General features: G+C 38.5%; 1 protein-coding gene across 1 annotated transcript; it reads right to left on the minus strand.

Moving 5' to 3' along the window:
• Nucleotides 1-8135: 8135 nt before the first annotated feature.
• LOC118810949 (zinc transporter 10-like) lies at nucleotides 8136-12339 on the minus strand. The gene is made up of 4 exons (XM_036575111.1): nucleotides 11572-12339; nucleotides 9948-10019; nucleotides 9516-9755; nucleotides 8136-9151 (listed from the first exon to the last, which is right to left on the minus strand). The coding sequence occupies exons 1-4, from the start codon at nucleotides 12047-12049 to the stop codon at nucleotides 8721-8723; spliced, it is 1221 nt and encodes a 406-aa protein (XP_036431004.1). The 5' UTR covers nucleotides 12050-12339; the 3' UTR covers nucleotides 8136-8720.
• Nucleotides 12340-12557: the final 218 nt, after the last annotated feature.

A 12557-nucleotide genomic window follows, 5' to 3' on the forward strand; every position in this document is an offset into this window, starting at 1 on the left:
CGATCGAGCAGCCCTCTGGTTCTAGTCAGTGGGGACACAGGGGACCTGGGTCCTGCGTTTGACTTTGATATTGATGAGATAATGTGTCTGAGCCCCATTGACCGTAATGAGGAGCATGGCCTGGATGACTTTGTTCAGAGCTGTCAGACTTTCTGCGAAGAACAGCAGTCGTGTAAACATAGTGAGGCTTGTGAGAGTCACAGCTCATCCAAAAAGGGTCAAACTTCAGAGCAGGTCCAAGTACAAGGGCAAGGGAAGGACACGGGGATAGAAAGCGATGAGGGCTATTGTACAAAATCTTATAAAACAGCTAAGCTAAAGGGGTCAAAGGATGTAACCCCACGTGAATCTCAGACTGTAACCCCAGTCATGTCCACCCCTTTGGACAAATTCAGACAGCTTGTTAAACGATCCCCCCTACTAAAGAGGTTGGGGAAAGTAGGGAAGTGCTCTCTTGTAGTAAACCAGGAGCCTCTCAGGGCCTCCTCTCCTATTACCTTGTATGGCTCTGTGAGTTTGGATGCCTCTAATGCTGAAAGCTTTCCAGAAACCCCGTTTCTGGACAGTAATGAAAACAAAGAGGGTGAAGTTGGCACCTCGATCCAGAAGTCGTTAGAGTGCCATGGTGTGCAGCAGGCACCAATTGTCACAGTCGTAGATAGCCATGCAGATAAGATCAAAGATGTGCTATCGGCCAGTCAGAAGGTTGACCCCAAGTTTCAAGTGACGTTTCAGGAGGAAACAGACAGCTCAAAGTGTGTGGAGAGCCCATCACCTCTTCGGGTCCAGGTTTGGCATCAAGTTATACGGTCAGCTTGTATTTTAGAGCTACACTATGTTGTGAGACATTATGCTCTGTGAAACAGGTGAAAAATTGAAATATTGAAATGAAATATTGTGAAGTCAGACATACATAAATTGAAATGAATCTTCTTTATATTCCCAAAATTAACCTCAACTTAAAATTCATATAAGAAGTTCTGTCTAAGAACGCACTTATTTTTGCTAATTATGCTGTCACCAGACCAAAGAATGCAAATTGTATTATGTTGTGCAGATTACTATTATTATACATATTTTATCCTCAAATATGCGCCTTGCACCCTTAAAGCAAATAGTTTATGCTCTTCTTTTTTCACTTGTATTTAAAACACATCCGTTATGAACAAGTTTTGTGTTGCAGCCAGATGAACACAAAATACTGAAATGTGTGTCTACTTGCTTGCTACTTGTTGCCTTCTTCTTTCTCCTGACTTCTAACAGTATCTGCTGTTTAGGTAAAGTCAAAGGTGGTTTTGGCCACCATCCAGAGACCAGACGTGAAAGCTAAACCTGCAGTCAAAGTAGCAGCAGAAGCAGCAAGAACAACAACTCAGCAGCCAGAGAGAAAACCCCAGTCTGGGGACACAAAGAAAGTCTCCAAAGATGTCCAGAGGTACTGTACTTGGATTAGCTCCTCACTTACCTTTATTTTCTGAGCAGTGTGAACAAGGTAGTACCCACAGAGCATGTCCAATAGGAGAACAGGTAAGGGACATCTAGTTGCTGGTCACAGCTAGAATATGTGAAGTGACAAATAATAGACTTAATTATCCTTTTGTTGCAATTTGTTCTCAAGATAATGATTGAAACACCAGTTAAGCAGATTTACACCACTGCTTAATGTCTAATATTGTTCTTTTATTGACATATTGATAGTGATTTTATATTTTAGTATGAAAACAAATGACTTTGTCAGGGTTTTTTGCATTGTTGAATTAACTCTATACCTGTACATATTCAGCCGTTTTATGCTCAGGTCTGCTGTTAACCAAAAAAAAAGCTTTTTGACCAGTAGAGGGAGTAATATCTCTGTTTATATGGAGAAAATCTAAGACCATAGTGAAAGACCTAATGCACTGTAACTGAACTGTTCTTTGGTGAACAGCTCACTCAGGTATTTAAAGGTGGTCGCGGTTTATGCTAGCATTAACCCATTAGTGTTGATGTTAATGAAAGGTTAGTTGTCCGTTGGTCCATATGTTCTTTGAGCTTGCCTGAGCACAAGTTGGACCATATGGCTAAAACAGAGTTCATATTGTTTATTTATTATAGTATATTTAGTCTTTTGCTCACATGGGACTGCTGACTTTTAACAAAACAATAAAAATCAAGATTTAGTCGTGAATAAAAATATGAAAATAACTTCCGGGTATAACTATGAAAATTCATCACTTCAGTTTAACTTATTCATATAGATAAGCAATTTCGGGCCATTTTCTAGAAAGTATTGTTGTGCTAATAGAAGTAATAATTGAGTACAGTTCATCAAGTAATAATTTAGTACAGTCCATTCTTCGTATACTTGCGATACCACAAGAAATGTTAAAGCTGATTTCTTATATGCATGAGGTGCATTTTCTCTGTGTTACAGGCCGGTGGTGTTTTACAAAGAGAAGGACTGGGAGAGAGAGAAGACAGTGTATGTGGACTCAGTCATCAGACATATGAAGGATAACACAGGAGCAGGGGATGGTAATCTTCAAATGCCTTTTTCACTGCTTATTTTCACTCTCAAACTGGTTTTACAGTTATGCCTGTGCCCGTATTATAATGCTATTAACTAAGAGGACTCCCTTCGTCTTAGTAAACTTTCTCATCATATATGAAAAGGGTGATGGTATTCTCAGTACATGTTTGTTGCCCCTATGCTTTAATTTTTTTTAAAATACAGTACTGCAAAAGTCACCACTTTTCATTTATTTAGTTTCCAGTTGAAACTGCCATTAAATAAGTTATACCTTTTTCAGGAGGTCTTTTGAGACTGTTAGATATTAGGTAATACACTTGCAAAAGGTAGGGGGAAGTCAAAAGAAATAAGTGGAGGGAAAAAAAACAGGAGCTTCAGAAAACTATTAAAAGATACAGAAAATGGCATTCTTAACAGCTGCGCCCTGGTAGACCACTGTAACTGTCACTGTCAGGTAAACAGTGCTTAAAGGTATCATCTCTGAGAGATTGGATAAAATGGAGCTTCACTCTTGCATCTGAAAAAAATCCACCGGTGTTTGTAGGATATGTGGCCAGTGGAAACGTGCATGGTGGTCAGTCTTGTGAGAGTCGTGTGAGTCAGTCTTTCAGATTGTTTATGGAAATAAAAGGTGTTGCCTTCCTCGGCCAAAAAAAGAAAAGGAACATCTAGGGCTGGGCAGTATGACACTATATATCGTTATCGTGATAAATTGTCACAATGCAATCAAATATGCTGAATATGTGTATATCGTCAGAACACTAACCAGCTGCATATTTCTTTATAAAGGGAGCAAAATTAGTCCAGTTTAACTGAATTTAGTGCAACACAATTTGCCAAATATTGAATAAAATCATTGTATTCAGTTTTTGATAGTATTGTTTAAAATCTAGCAATACTGGTTCTTTTTTCTCTGTTCCAACTGATCAGATATCTAAAAACATAAACATCATGACATGTCTCATGACTTTTTTGAAGTGTTGTGATATTCTTATTGCCATGTTGCACACCTCTAGGACCATCCATACCAGCGTAAAGTTTAAAAACCAGGTTCTGTCATGGTATGGGGGTGTTTTAGTGTCCATGGCAACTTACACACCTTTAATACTTACATTCACAAGGTAAAACATCAAATGTCTTTTTCTTCTTTTTTTTAACTGTAGATGCAGGTCAAAGAGAATTTACCACCCCGTGTTTTAACCCCCCCCCATTTACCTTTTGAGTCTTTTTGGTTTTGAGCTCACTCTTAACTAGTCTTAAGACAATGCTCCATTGCTCAGCTGACTTTGTTGAAGATCTGTGATATGGGTAACTGGTGCAAAACCCACTTGCATACAAACTGAAATGTTCAGTTTGTTTTAGTTAAGTGAAGATTTATGCAGATACAGTACCCCTATTTGGTTTTTGACACCCAAGAGGGTCAAGAAATATACTCAAATGCTGTTAGCCAGCTTGATAACTTGGATACACATATGGTAAACATTGTGATAAGTATCTGCTTTTGGCAGTGGTTTTATGATTTTTTATGATTAGGATTGTTATATGATTTTTTGTGATTAGGGTTGTTAAATTCCTTGCACAATTTAATTTTAGTTCTCTTTGCTTAATAGGTGTGATGACTGAGCTTTTGCACCTTATGAACACTGTTGCCAATCAGGGGAATGGAAGCTACGGGAGACCTTGGCAGCACCCCTCAGACCTTACCCGCAGGTAAACTGAGGTGTTTTAATTTTTATTTAAATAAAGATATTAATTGTATTTAATGAAACATCTAACACCCAGTTAACATGCTGGGTGCAAAAAACAAAAATACATGACCTCAGTGAATGAGTGCGATTATATGCACTTAATCTGATAACTGCAGAAAATCAGATTTTGTCAGAAATTCATTTAACGAGTTTACGTGCACTTGGGTAATCCGATATTGCGAAAACTCTGGATCTGCAAGAATTGAGCAATAATTGGGTTTCTGCACTGCATCCTCCAATAAACTCACAGTATAAAACGTGACACAAACATAACGTAAAACTCAAATCATGCTGCAGATTTTTGTTTTTTTAAACATTGAGTCACTTTACTGGAAAGTATGAATATACACCATCTAGAAGATGAAGAACATTTGAGTTCTTTGTTTCATCAAGCCTATTGTTGGTTTCAGCATCGCTCCAAAAAGTCCTTTGTTGCCATCTTGCGGGTGCTGCATTAAACGCTGCTTACTGTTTTTGCAACAGCACTGTTTTTGCACATTTTGCCCAAGCTAAGGAAAATGAAAGAAATCAGAGTAAGAGTATACATGCAGTGAAAATCCGACGACTGAGCTAAAATCCAGGTCTCCTAATCGGATTTCTAGAAATCCAATAACGACGTTATTCTGATCTAAGAAATCGTGTGCCATTTACATGACCACTTGAATGATCAGATAACTACTAAATTCCAGGGATTGTATTACACATATGTATGAGTGCATGTAAACACAGTCATGGGTAAGTAGTGAAGATGTATGACAGTGAAGAAATTTGAGATTAAAGTTTCTCATCCCAATCTTAATTTGTGTTCCATGCATTGGTACACTGCAATAATTGTATCTTCAGTGTGTTTTCATTCTCTGTTTCCAAGAAACTACCAGCCACGTAACAACGGCCATTTATTCTCCCTGGATGAATGGCGGAACTTCAACTACCGCTACCATCGCCGTTTTGCTGAAGTGCCTCAGCCGTTCATCCGGAGTCCATTGCTTTGATTTCAAACATTCAGGCCCCACAGATCTGCCTTTTTCTCTCTGTATTACAGAGACTGCACTGTAGCCTCTTAGTACTTCTTTGTATTCCAAACATCTCTGCTTGGTATAGTGGGTCCCTAGTGGAGTTGTGGCCTGTTGCACTTAATCTGTAAGTAAGCTAAACTGTAAGTGTTTTCCTTTTATACTTTTGCACTTCTTTTGTTTGTGTATTCACAAATAAGGTTGCTGTGATATTTTTTGCGTGTGTTGTGTGTTTGATCAAGATCTTAAATGTTGTTTATTTGATGCTGGTGTAACAGAGGTTGACAAATTCGGAGCACTCCTGCCTCAAGAAACTGGCCGATGGGCCTGGCAGGACATTCAGTATCTGCTTCCTGAGTCATTGGTTTGTCTGCCTTTGAGCATCAACTTCAGCTTTCGTTTTTGTTTGTGGGTGTACTTGCTTTTGTATATAAATGTTTGTGTGTGTGTTGAATTGTGAATGTTGTGATGCAGTGTGTAGATTTGGCTTGTTTTACCCTTTTCATCCCTGCCAATTATGTCGTTTAACTGTTAGTCTTGGTTTCTGTGAATAACTGAGAGGATGCAGACACTAAAAAAGAAAGTTGTTCAGACTCTTCTTTTCGCTCTAGGTTTGTACCAGAAGCATTCACCAAATGGTGTCCAGATTGTATATTTGTTTACACCTTTACTTGTGTCTTGGGACTTTTTGGAAATTGTCCCCTCTTAGCTTTAGTTGGGAGAGTTAAGGTCCTGAAATGTTTGTATGTTTACACCACTGCCTTACTGTTTGCAAGTTTTTGTGTTTGTTTTTTTGTTTGTTTTTCCTTACAAGTAATAGTGTGAGGTGTTATTTTTCACTAACTTGTAAAACTCTTGTTTTAGGTACTTTTTGTAGTATTTGTTTGGTTTAAAAGGAATATTAAATCTTTACTATTCAATTATATAAAATCTGTCTGAGCTGATATCATCTATAACATCTGTGCTGATAGTGCTGCGATTGACACGTAGCACTGTGAGTGGGGTTAAAGAGCAGTTGCTCTTCAGTCATAGTCATAGAGAATTTCAATACTGCACATTTTTAGTGTTTCCCTTGCTTTTATATGCCTGTTTTAACTCATGGAGAGTTTGGTTGTTACCTCTTGTTCAATCGGGTGTGTGAATAATGAAAAGCATGCATGCGATACTTAGGACTGGGATCGATAAACACTATAACTGGCCAATGTTGGCTTTATTTGGCCTGTTTTTGGTCATCTTTGTGTGGGGGTTTGGTGACTACAGGTGCTGGAGCTTAAACCAACCTGAGTTGATAGATTTTGCACAAAAATCTGAGAAAAAAAAAACATGCTTTTTGAGCACAGAAGACAAACCACAGGGCACCTTGTATTTCTGCCACTTCAAGGGCTGAATCCAGGATAATACCACAACTGCTTCTGGAAGCATGCAGGTGAATAAATTTCCTTGTATGAATGTCCTCGTGCTTTGACTGGTCAGTTTGCTGAGCAGAAACTTTAGGACTGTGAATACCTACAGACTTTCTTACTCTACAAAACACAATCCTAAAGAAACCAAGATGTAGATAATTAATAATACTTTGTACATTGTAATATTCTGAACTAAAAATTGGTTATTTACATTTATCCAGGTTTCAGTCCAAGCTGTTTTTTTCCAGTGCAATCAGTACTGGAAAAGTATCAATGTTTTCCCTTGCTCTGCAGTAGTCGGGACAGGCAATGACTGGAATATCTTGTGAGTAATAGTGTTCCTCTGATCTCTGAGGCTTAATTGTTTTTGTTTAAAGTATTTTTTTTAATTGGTTAAAATTGAATTAAAAGCTGTATTTCACATTCTGTCTTTTGGAGTATACAGTCTTCAAATTTAGCTCTTATCTGCATTGTGCATTTTACATGGTGTGTTTTCTTTTTTCTACAAGGTGGCCTGTCTTTCTGGAAATGACTATCTGGTTTGAATTTGGTGAGAAAGAAAAGATGAAGTTAGTCCTGGGAAAACATGGATGCAGTCAGACATTCTGGAGTGGCATCTAGTATCATGTTGATGTTCATCTGGACATCTGCTTAGTCATGTTGGGTGAGTCACGTAACAATGACATGAAATTCACTGAGCTGTTCGATGATGCATGACTAGTACTTCAAGAAGATAACATGACATGCTTTACAAGCTGTTTTCCCATGCGTATGTGGTGTTATTTCAGGGTTTGAACCTGAAGGCATGAGAATTGGCTTTGACTAACCAAACGAGTAAAGACGATTAAGCGCAATCATGTATAGGTCTCAGTTTCAACCATTGCAGAAGTGTATTTCAGATTAGCAGTTCACTCAATTTAGAGTGAAATAAGGACGAATATTTGCAAATCAAACAAAGAAGCTGCTGATGTTCTCAGAACATTTTCCACCCCAGAGTTCAGATTGTGTTTGGGAACTTTTGGATTGTGAAAAGTGCAACTTCTAAGACTGAACTTTGGAGGTGTACAAGTCTATTTAAAACATGGAAACTCTAATAAAGGCAGGGGGTGCTCACACTAAATAGTGATAGTGAAATTATATTTAGCTTTTGATGTTTTTGTATACTTTTTTATTAGCTATATGTTCTCTTTTCCTGACACTGATAAATTAATAACTTGCACTTTAATGATCATTTTGATTGGAAATGAAATAAATGAAGGGTGGTCGCTGACGTTTGCACAGTACTGTACATCACTGTTTTAGTGATTTTATAGTGATACTTAGTGATGAGTTTTTTATAAATGTTTTTTGTTAATGCACGTCATGGTAGTGGTTTTATATTTGTGCCATTTTAAATAAAGAACCCTATTTAAATATATGGCAGAAATGACTGACAGACTAAAAACAACAATGAACACACTGCTTGGCATTTTTTCACATTTTTATTATCAGTCAACATCAGTCAAGAGTTGCTGAGGTATAGTATGAACAATACATAAATTCCAACATAACAGTACTGAAGCTACAAAATTAGATTTGTATATACAAATTACATATACACATGTACAAAAAAGCTTTTTTTTCGTTTTGCAAAACAAAGCCTTCTCTTTTAGAGCTGAGAGATGCTTTGATGAGCATAATTTTAGGTTCCCTTGAAGTTTAATAACCTGTCATTCATCTGTAACTCATGTCACTTTTAATTGTTGCTTATACCTCTTCATAAGTGACCAACAAAAACAAGCGCAAAAAGAAGAAAAAAATCAATAATAAACCACCATGAGCAGCATCTCTTTGATCTAGTCCAAGAGGGATTTTAAAGTCGCAGGCTTAGGAGATATGAGGCTAAAAACATAAGTTATTTAACACAGCAGTTTAAATACTACTAGTGTACCCCTTCAAACTACTCTTTAAATAACAGGTTTTTTTTCCTCCTCCTATTTTAGTTTGGTCAACGACAAAACAAACCAAAGCTTCCAATGAGTATCACTTTACGTCTCTAAGAAATCAGTTAAAACTTTGTGACTGTAGACAGAGTACTAATTGATTGCATTGCCTCCTGTTCTTTAAGCATACTCTTATCATACATGTCTATGGTTGGTTCAGGGTAAAGGGACAGGTTTGCTTTGCAGGCTGTGAGCGCCGTAACGTCAGTTGGGCAGCAGGAGACTTTCAGGCAGGAAGAGGACAGGCAGGGGGTGCTGCAACGGGTGCCATTTAGAACTGGCTCTCCGAACTCCAGCTGAACGGTCACACTGTGGATCCGGACCCTGTGGCACACCTCTCTGATCTGTCGGTGGAGGGTTATGATTCCAGAGTGGGAGCTGTGGAGATCAGGGGTGACTCTGACATGAAAGGTGGCCACATACCGTCCCTTTGTCAGCTCCCACATATGGGCCTCATGAACACTGAGGACTCCATGCAGCCTGCACACATCTTCCACTGCAAGATAGATGGAGAAGAGGAGGGAGATTGGAAGTGTTATTAAAGAAGGCTGGAAGGGAATCAGATTTTCTTTTTGTTATTTAAATAATATAATGAATCAAGTAGAGATAAAAGTAGTCCGGCAAAAACAACTTGAGAAGGAATAAGAATCAGATTAGGCAAAACTACTCCTACTGAGTTCTCTACAGAAGTGCGGCAGAACGTCTTATCAGCATAGGACCTGTAGTTTGTTACAGGTGTACAAATCCTTCAAAAGTTTCGTTCTACTACATGTAGTTGAGTAATTGGAACTGATTATTAGGACCGCAATCACCAAGATTAAATCCCCAGAATGCCTTCACAGCACTCCCTCCATACTCACCGACACCTGTAAAGTTCATGTCATGAGGAATCCTGTGCAGCAATATGGTTGCTGTCTCTTTGACCAGAGGAACCCCAGAGGACATGACTATAGCCACCATCACCAGTGTCAGACTGGGGTCCACATAGCACTGCCAGCGGCAGGGCTCCCCGCTGTTCACAGGCCACACATAAAATAGACTTGAGGTCACCACCACCACAAGTGAACCCATGGCATCGTTCAGCACGTGGAGCAACACTCCTGGCAAGAGTAACAAGATTATACATGTAAACGATGAGAAGCAAAGTGCTGGTATAACAAGATCTGTTAGAACTGCTTGTCTGATATGAAGAAGACAATACGTGGCTTTTTAGAGCACAGCTCAGTGACTGACTTCAATCAAACTGAAAAAAGACCCTTTCAGTTTACTAGCAAGTATGTTGATGGGCTTACCTCTGATATTGAGGGGTTGACCATCTTCCTCACTTGGGTCTACTTCTTCTAAGTCTGTCTGTTCTGGATAACCTGTGGATAGACACAAGCATTGAGTTCAGTATACATGTTTATTATAAAGACATTTTCAGGATATACAGTGTTAACCTCAGTTTGATGGAAGTAACAGTAAAAGGTCAAGACAAAATCAAGAAACTGCTGTATCTTTAGTGAGACTTGGGGTGTAACTTAATGCTTTAGAGTGCCAAATTATGAGATGTGCTTGTCAGGTGAACTCTGACAAGGTGGCTTAAGCTCTTTGCAGATAAGTTTTAAGTGGAAGCAGGGTCACCATTTGTGCCAAAATGAAGGGGGGGGTTGGATAACTAGCCACGATCATAAGGAACTCTGTCCTCTTGGTTCCAAGTTGTGGTGTTGGAGCATATCAGGTCTTATAAAGCAACCTCAATTGTGATTATTATTATACTGAATAAGATCATTTGTGTACAAGCCAAGATAAATGACGTGTATCATTTGGCATATCAGATCTAATAAAACAATCTGAACTGTATATCAAAGAGTTATTGTTCTAAATAAAATAATATAGATATATAAATAGATAAATAAAAGATAATCTACATAGATAAACAAAAGATAAAATCATGAATTACCATTTATGATAGTCAATAATTTGGTAACATTTAACCCAAAATAAAGATGGTTCAGTTTATGATATATTGAGTTACGCATACACTGTGAGGAAATTGTAACTTAATATATAAGTTCTGTCTAATAGAGCATAGACTTACTGAAAATACCAAGTAAATGTGTGGTACATTAAAACTACAATACAATCAATTTTTAATTACAGTTGAATACGATAAACCCTAAAAGCACTCATGCTTGAAACTAGGTATTCTAAAGTCTGTGCAAATATTCATAGAGATGCTGATTTTCATATGTGATGGGAATATTCAAAGTAAATGCTTTGCAAATTGCAAATAAATTATGGTGAAAACTGCAAAAATATGTACTTAAAATGAATTTATATTATTAAATGAACTGTGGCATCCTTTATATCTTATATGGGCAACAAAGAATTTGAGAAAACGTTTGCCCTACATTGCTTCCAGCCTTTCTCTCCTTTGGACCTTTGGCCAAAACAATGGCCGTGTTGCCACGTGTGAAGGCTAGGAGGGGATGCCGTTGGGCCGACACCTTGACAACACGCATAGCTACCATAATAACAAGATCTCTCTGCCAAAACAGCAGTCACAGACTTTTGCACTACCTTTTGATTATACTTGCAATAAAGTTTTCAACACTTCCTCTAATGGAATCCTTGCCCATTTAAGACATAGAGTATTCCAAGTTGAAAGCTGGCCTGCACATAATTAAGCTTCCCTATTAATAAATCAGGGTCTGTGATTGTGGCCTATAGGTTGGTTTTTGATTTACAGTTTGGGGCTAAATTAATATAAGCAAAAGTAAAATATTTTAAATTGACATACAAAAATTTAAAAAGAAGCATTGTCTTAGTTTTATATACAACGCCCATTTAATCATTCTCACAACAGTCCCTTCATAATTAAGAATGTTGTAAACTAAGCAATTTCATGTACTTAATGTTTTAAACCAAGAGCACCTGCTTCCCCGTCCACGGTCGTCTGCATGCCCTGCGATGCTTGACGCTTGGTTCTCCTGCACAACCACCGGCAGTCCTGGAAGATGAGAAGCCCCACTATGTTAATGCCCAGACCTACTGAACCGACGACCAGCACCAGCTCCGGCTTGTCAATGGCCTCCGGTGAAACAAGCCGCTTCAGTGCCTGGACACAGATGGTGAAGCAAAGGGCAGCCAAGAAGACGGCATTGGCCAGCGCACCGACGACCTCGACTCGGGCCAAGCCGTAACTCCAGCGCCTTGATCCGTTACGGCGCCTAACACGGGTGGCTAGCAAGCCGACGGAGAGCGATATGATGTCTGATAGCATGTTAAAGGAGTCCGAGATGAGTGCTATGGAGTTTCCGATGTATCCTGACACTATTTCGGCTGAGAAAAACAACGACATGGTTCCCAGCATACAAATCAAGCGACAACTTTTCCCAGTGTAGCGACCCATTTCTAACTGTCCTTCAAAGTGCTTGAAATGATGAAAATAAGAGTGATGCTGGTTACTCACTGACTGTGCTGTTGGAAGAAAGAAACAATGTAATGTATCTTTAACACTACTGTCTGTTTCCACACTATCTGGTAAAACCTAAAGAGTTTCCTGTTGATGCAAACCATCCAGTGGCTTTAAGAGCTTGAGTCTGACTTGAGACCGTACATGCGGTTTTGTTTTATCTCTCAATTCATGGATTGTAAATCCTTGAATAAAAAAAAAAAGACAACAGACATTGTCAGTATTCCAGCCAATCATATTCCAAGGTCAAACCACACACAATTGAAGGTGTTATTATATAACGTAGTTTAGCCAAAGTTTAAGTGAGATAGACTATTAAGTTGTGAGGTCAATAATTGACAGTTACTGTACTTCTACTGTATCAGATACCGTTATCTCTTGTTATCCTTAAAGGTAGATAAGCTGTATTGTGTTGTAGGTGAACTACCTGCAGGTGAAGTACCGA

The sequence above is a fragment of the Colossoma macropomum genome, unplaced genomic scaffold (genome assembly GCF_904425465.1).
Source record: "Colossoma macropomum unplaced genomic scaffold, Colossoma_macropomum, whole genome shotgun sequence".
Classification (NCBI taxonomy): domain Eukaryota; kingdom Metazoa; phylum Chordata; class Actinopteri; order Characiformes; family Serrasalmidae; genus Colossoma; species Colossoma macropomum.

Coding starts and splice junctions, on each gene's coding strand:
- LOC118810949 (XM_036575111.1), bottom strand. CDS start 12,049: ATGGGTCGCTACACTGGGAAAAGTTGTCGCTTGATTTGTATGCTGGGA. Junction 9,756..9,947: donor TCAACCCCTCAATATCAGAG/GTAAGCCCATCA, acceptor TACTCTTGCCAG/GAGTGTTGCTCCACGTGCTG. Junction 9,152..9,515: donor CATGAACTTTACAGGTGTCG/GTGAGTATGGAG, acceptor TCTATCTTGCAG/TGGAAGATGTGTGCAGGCTG.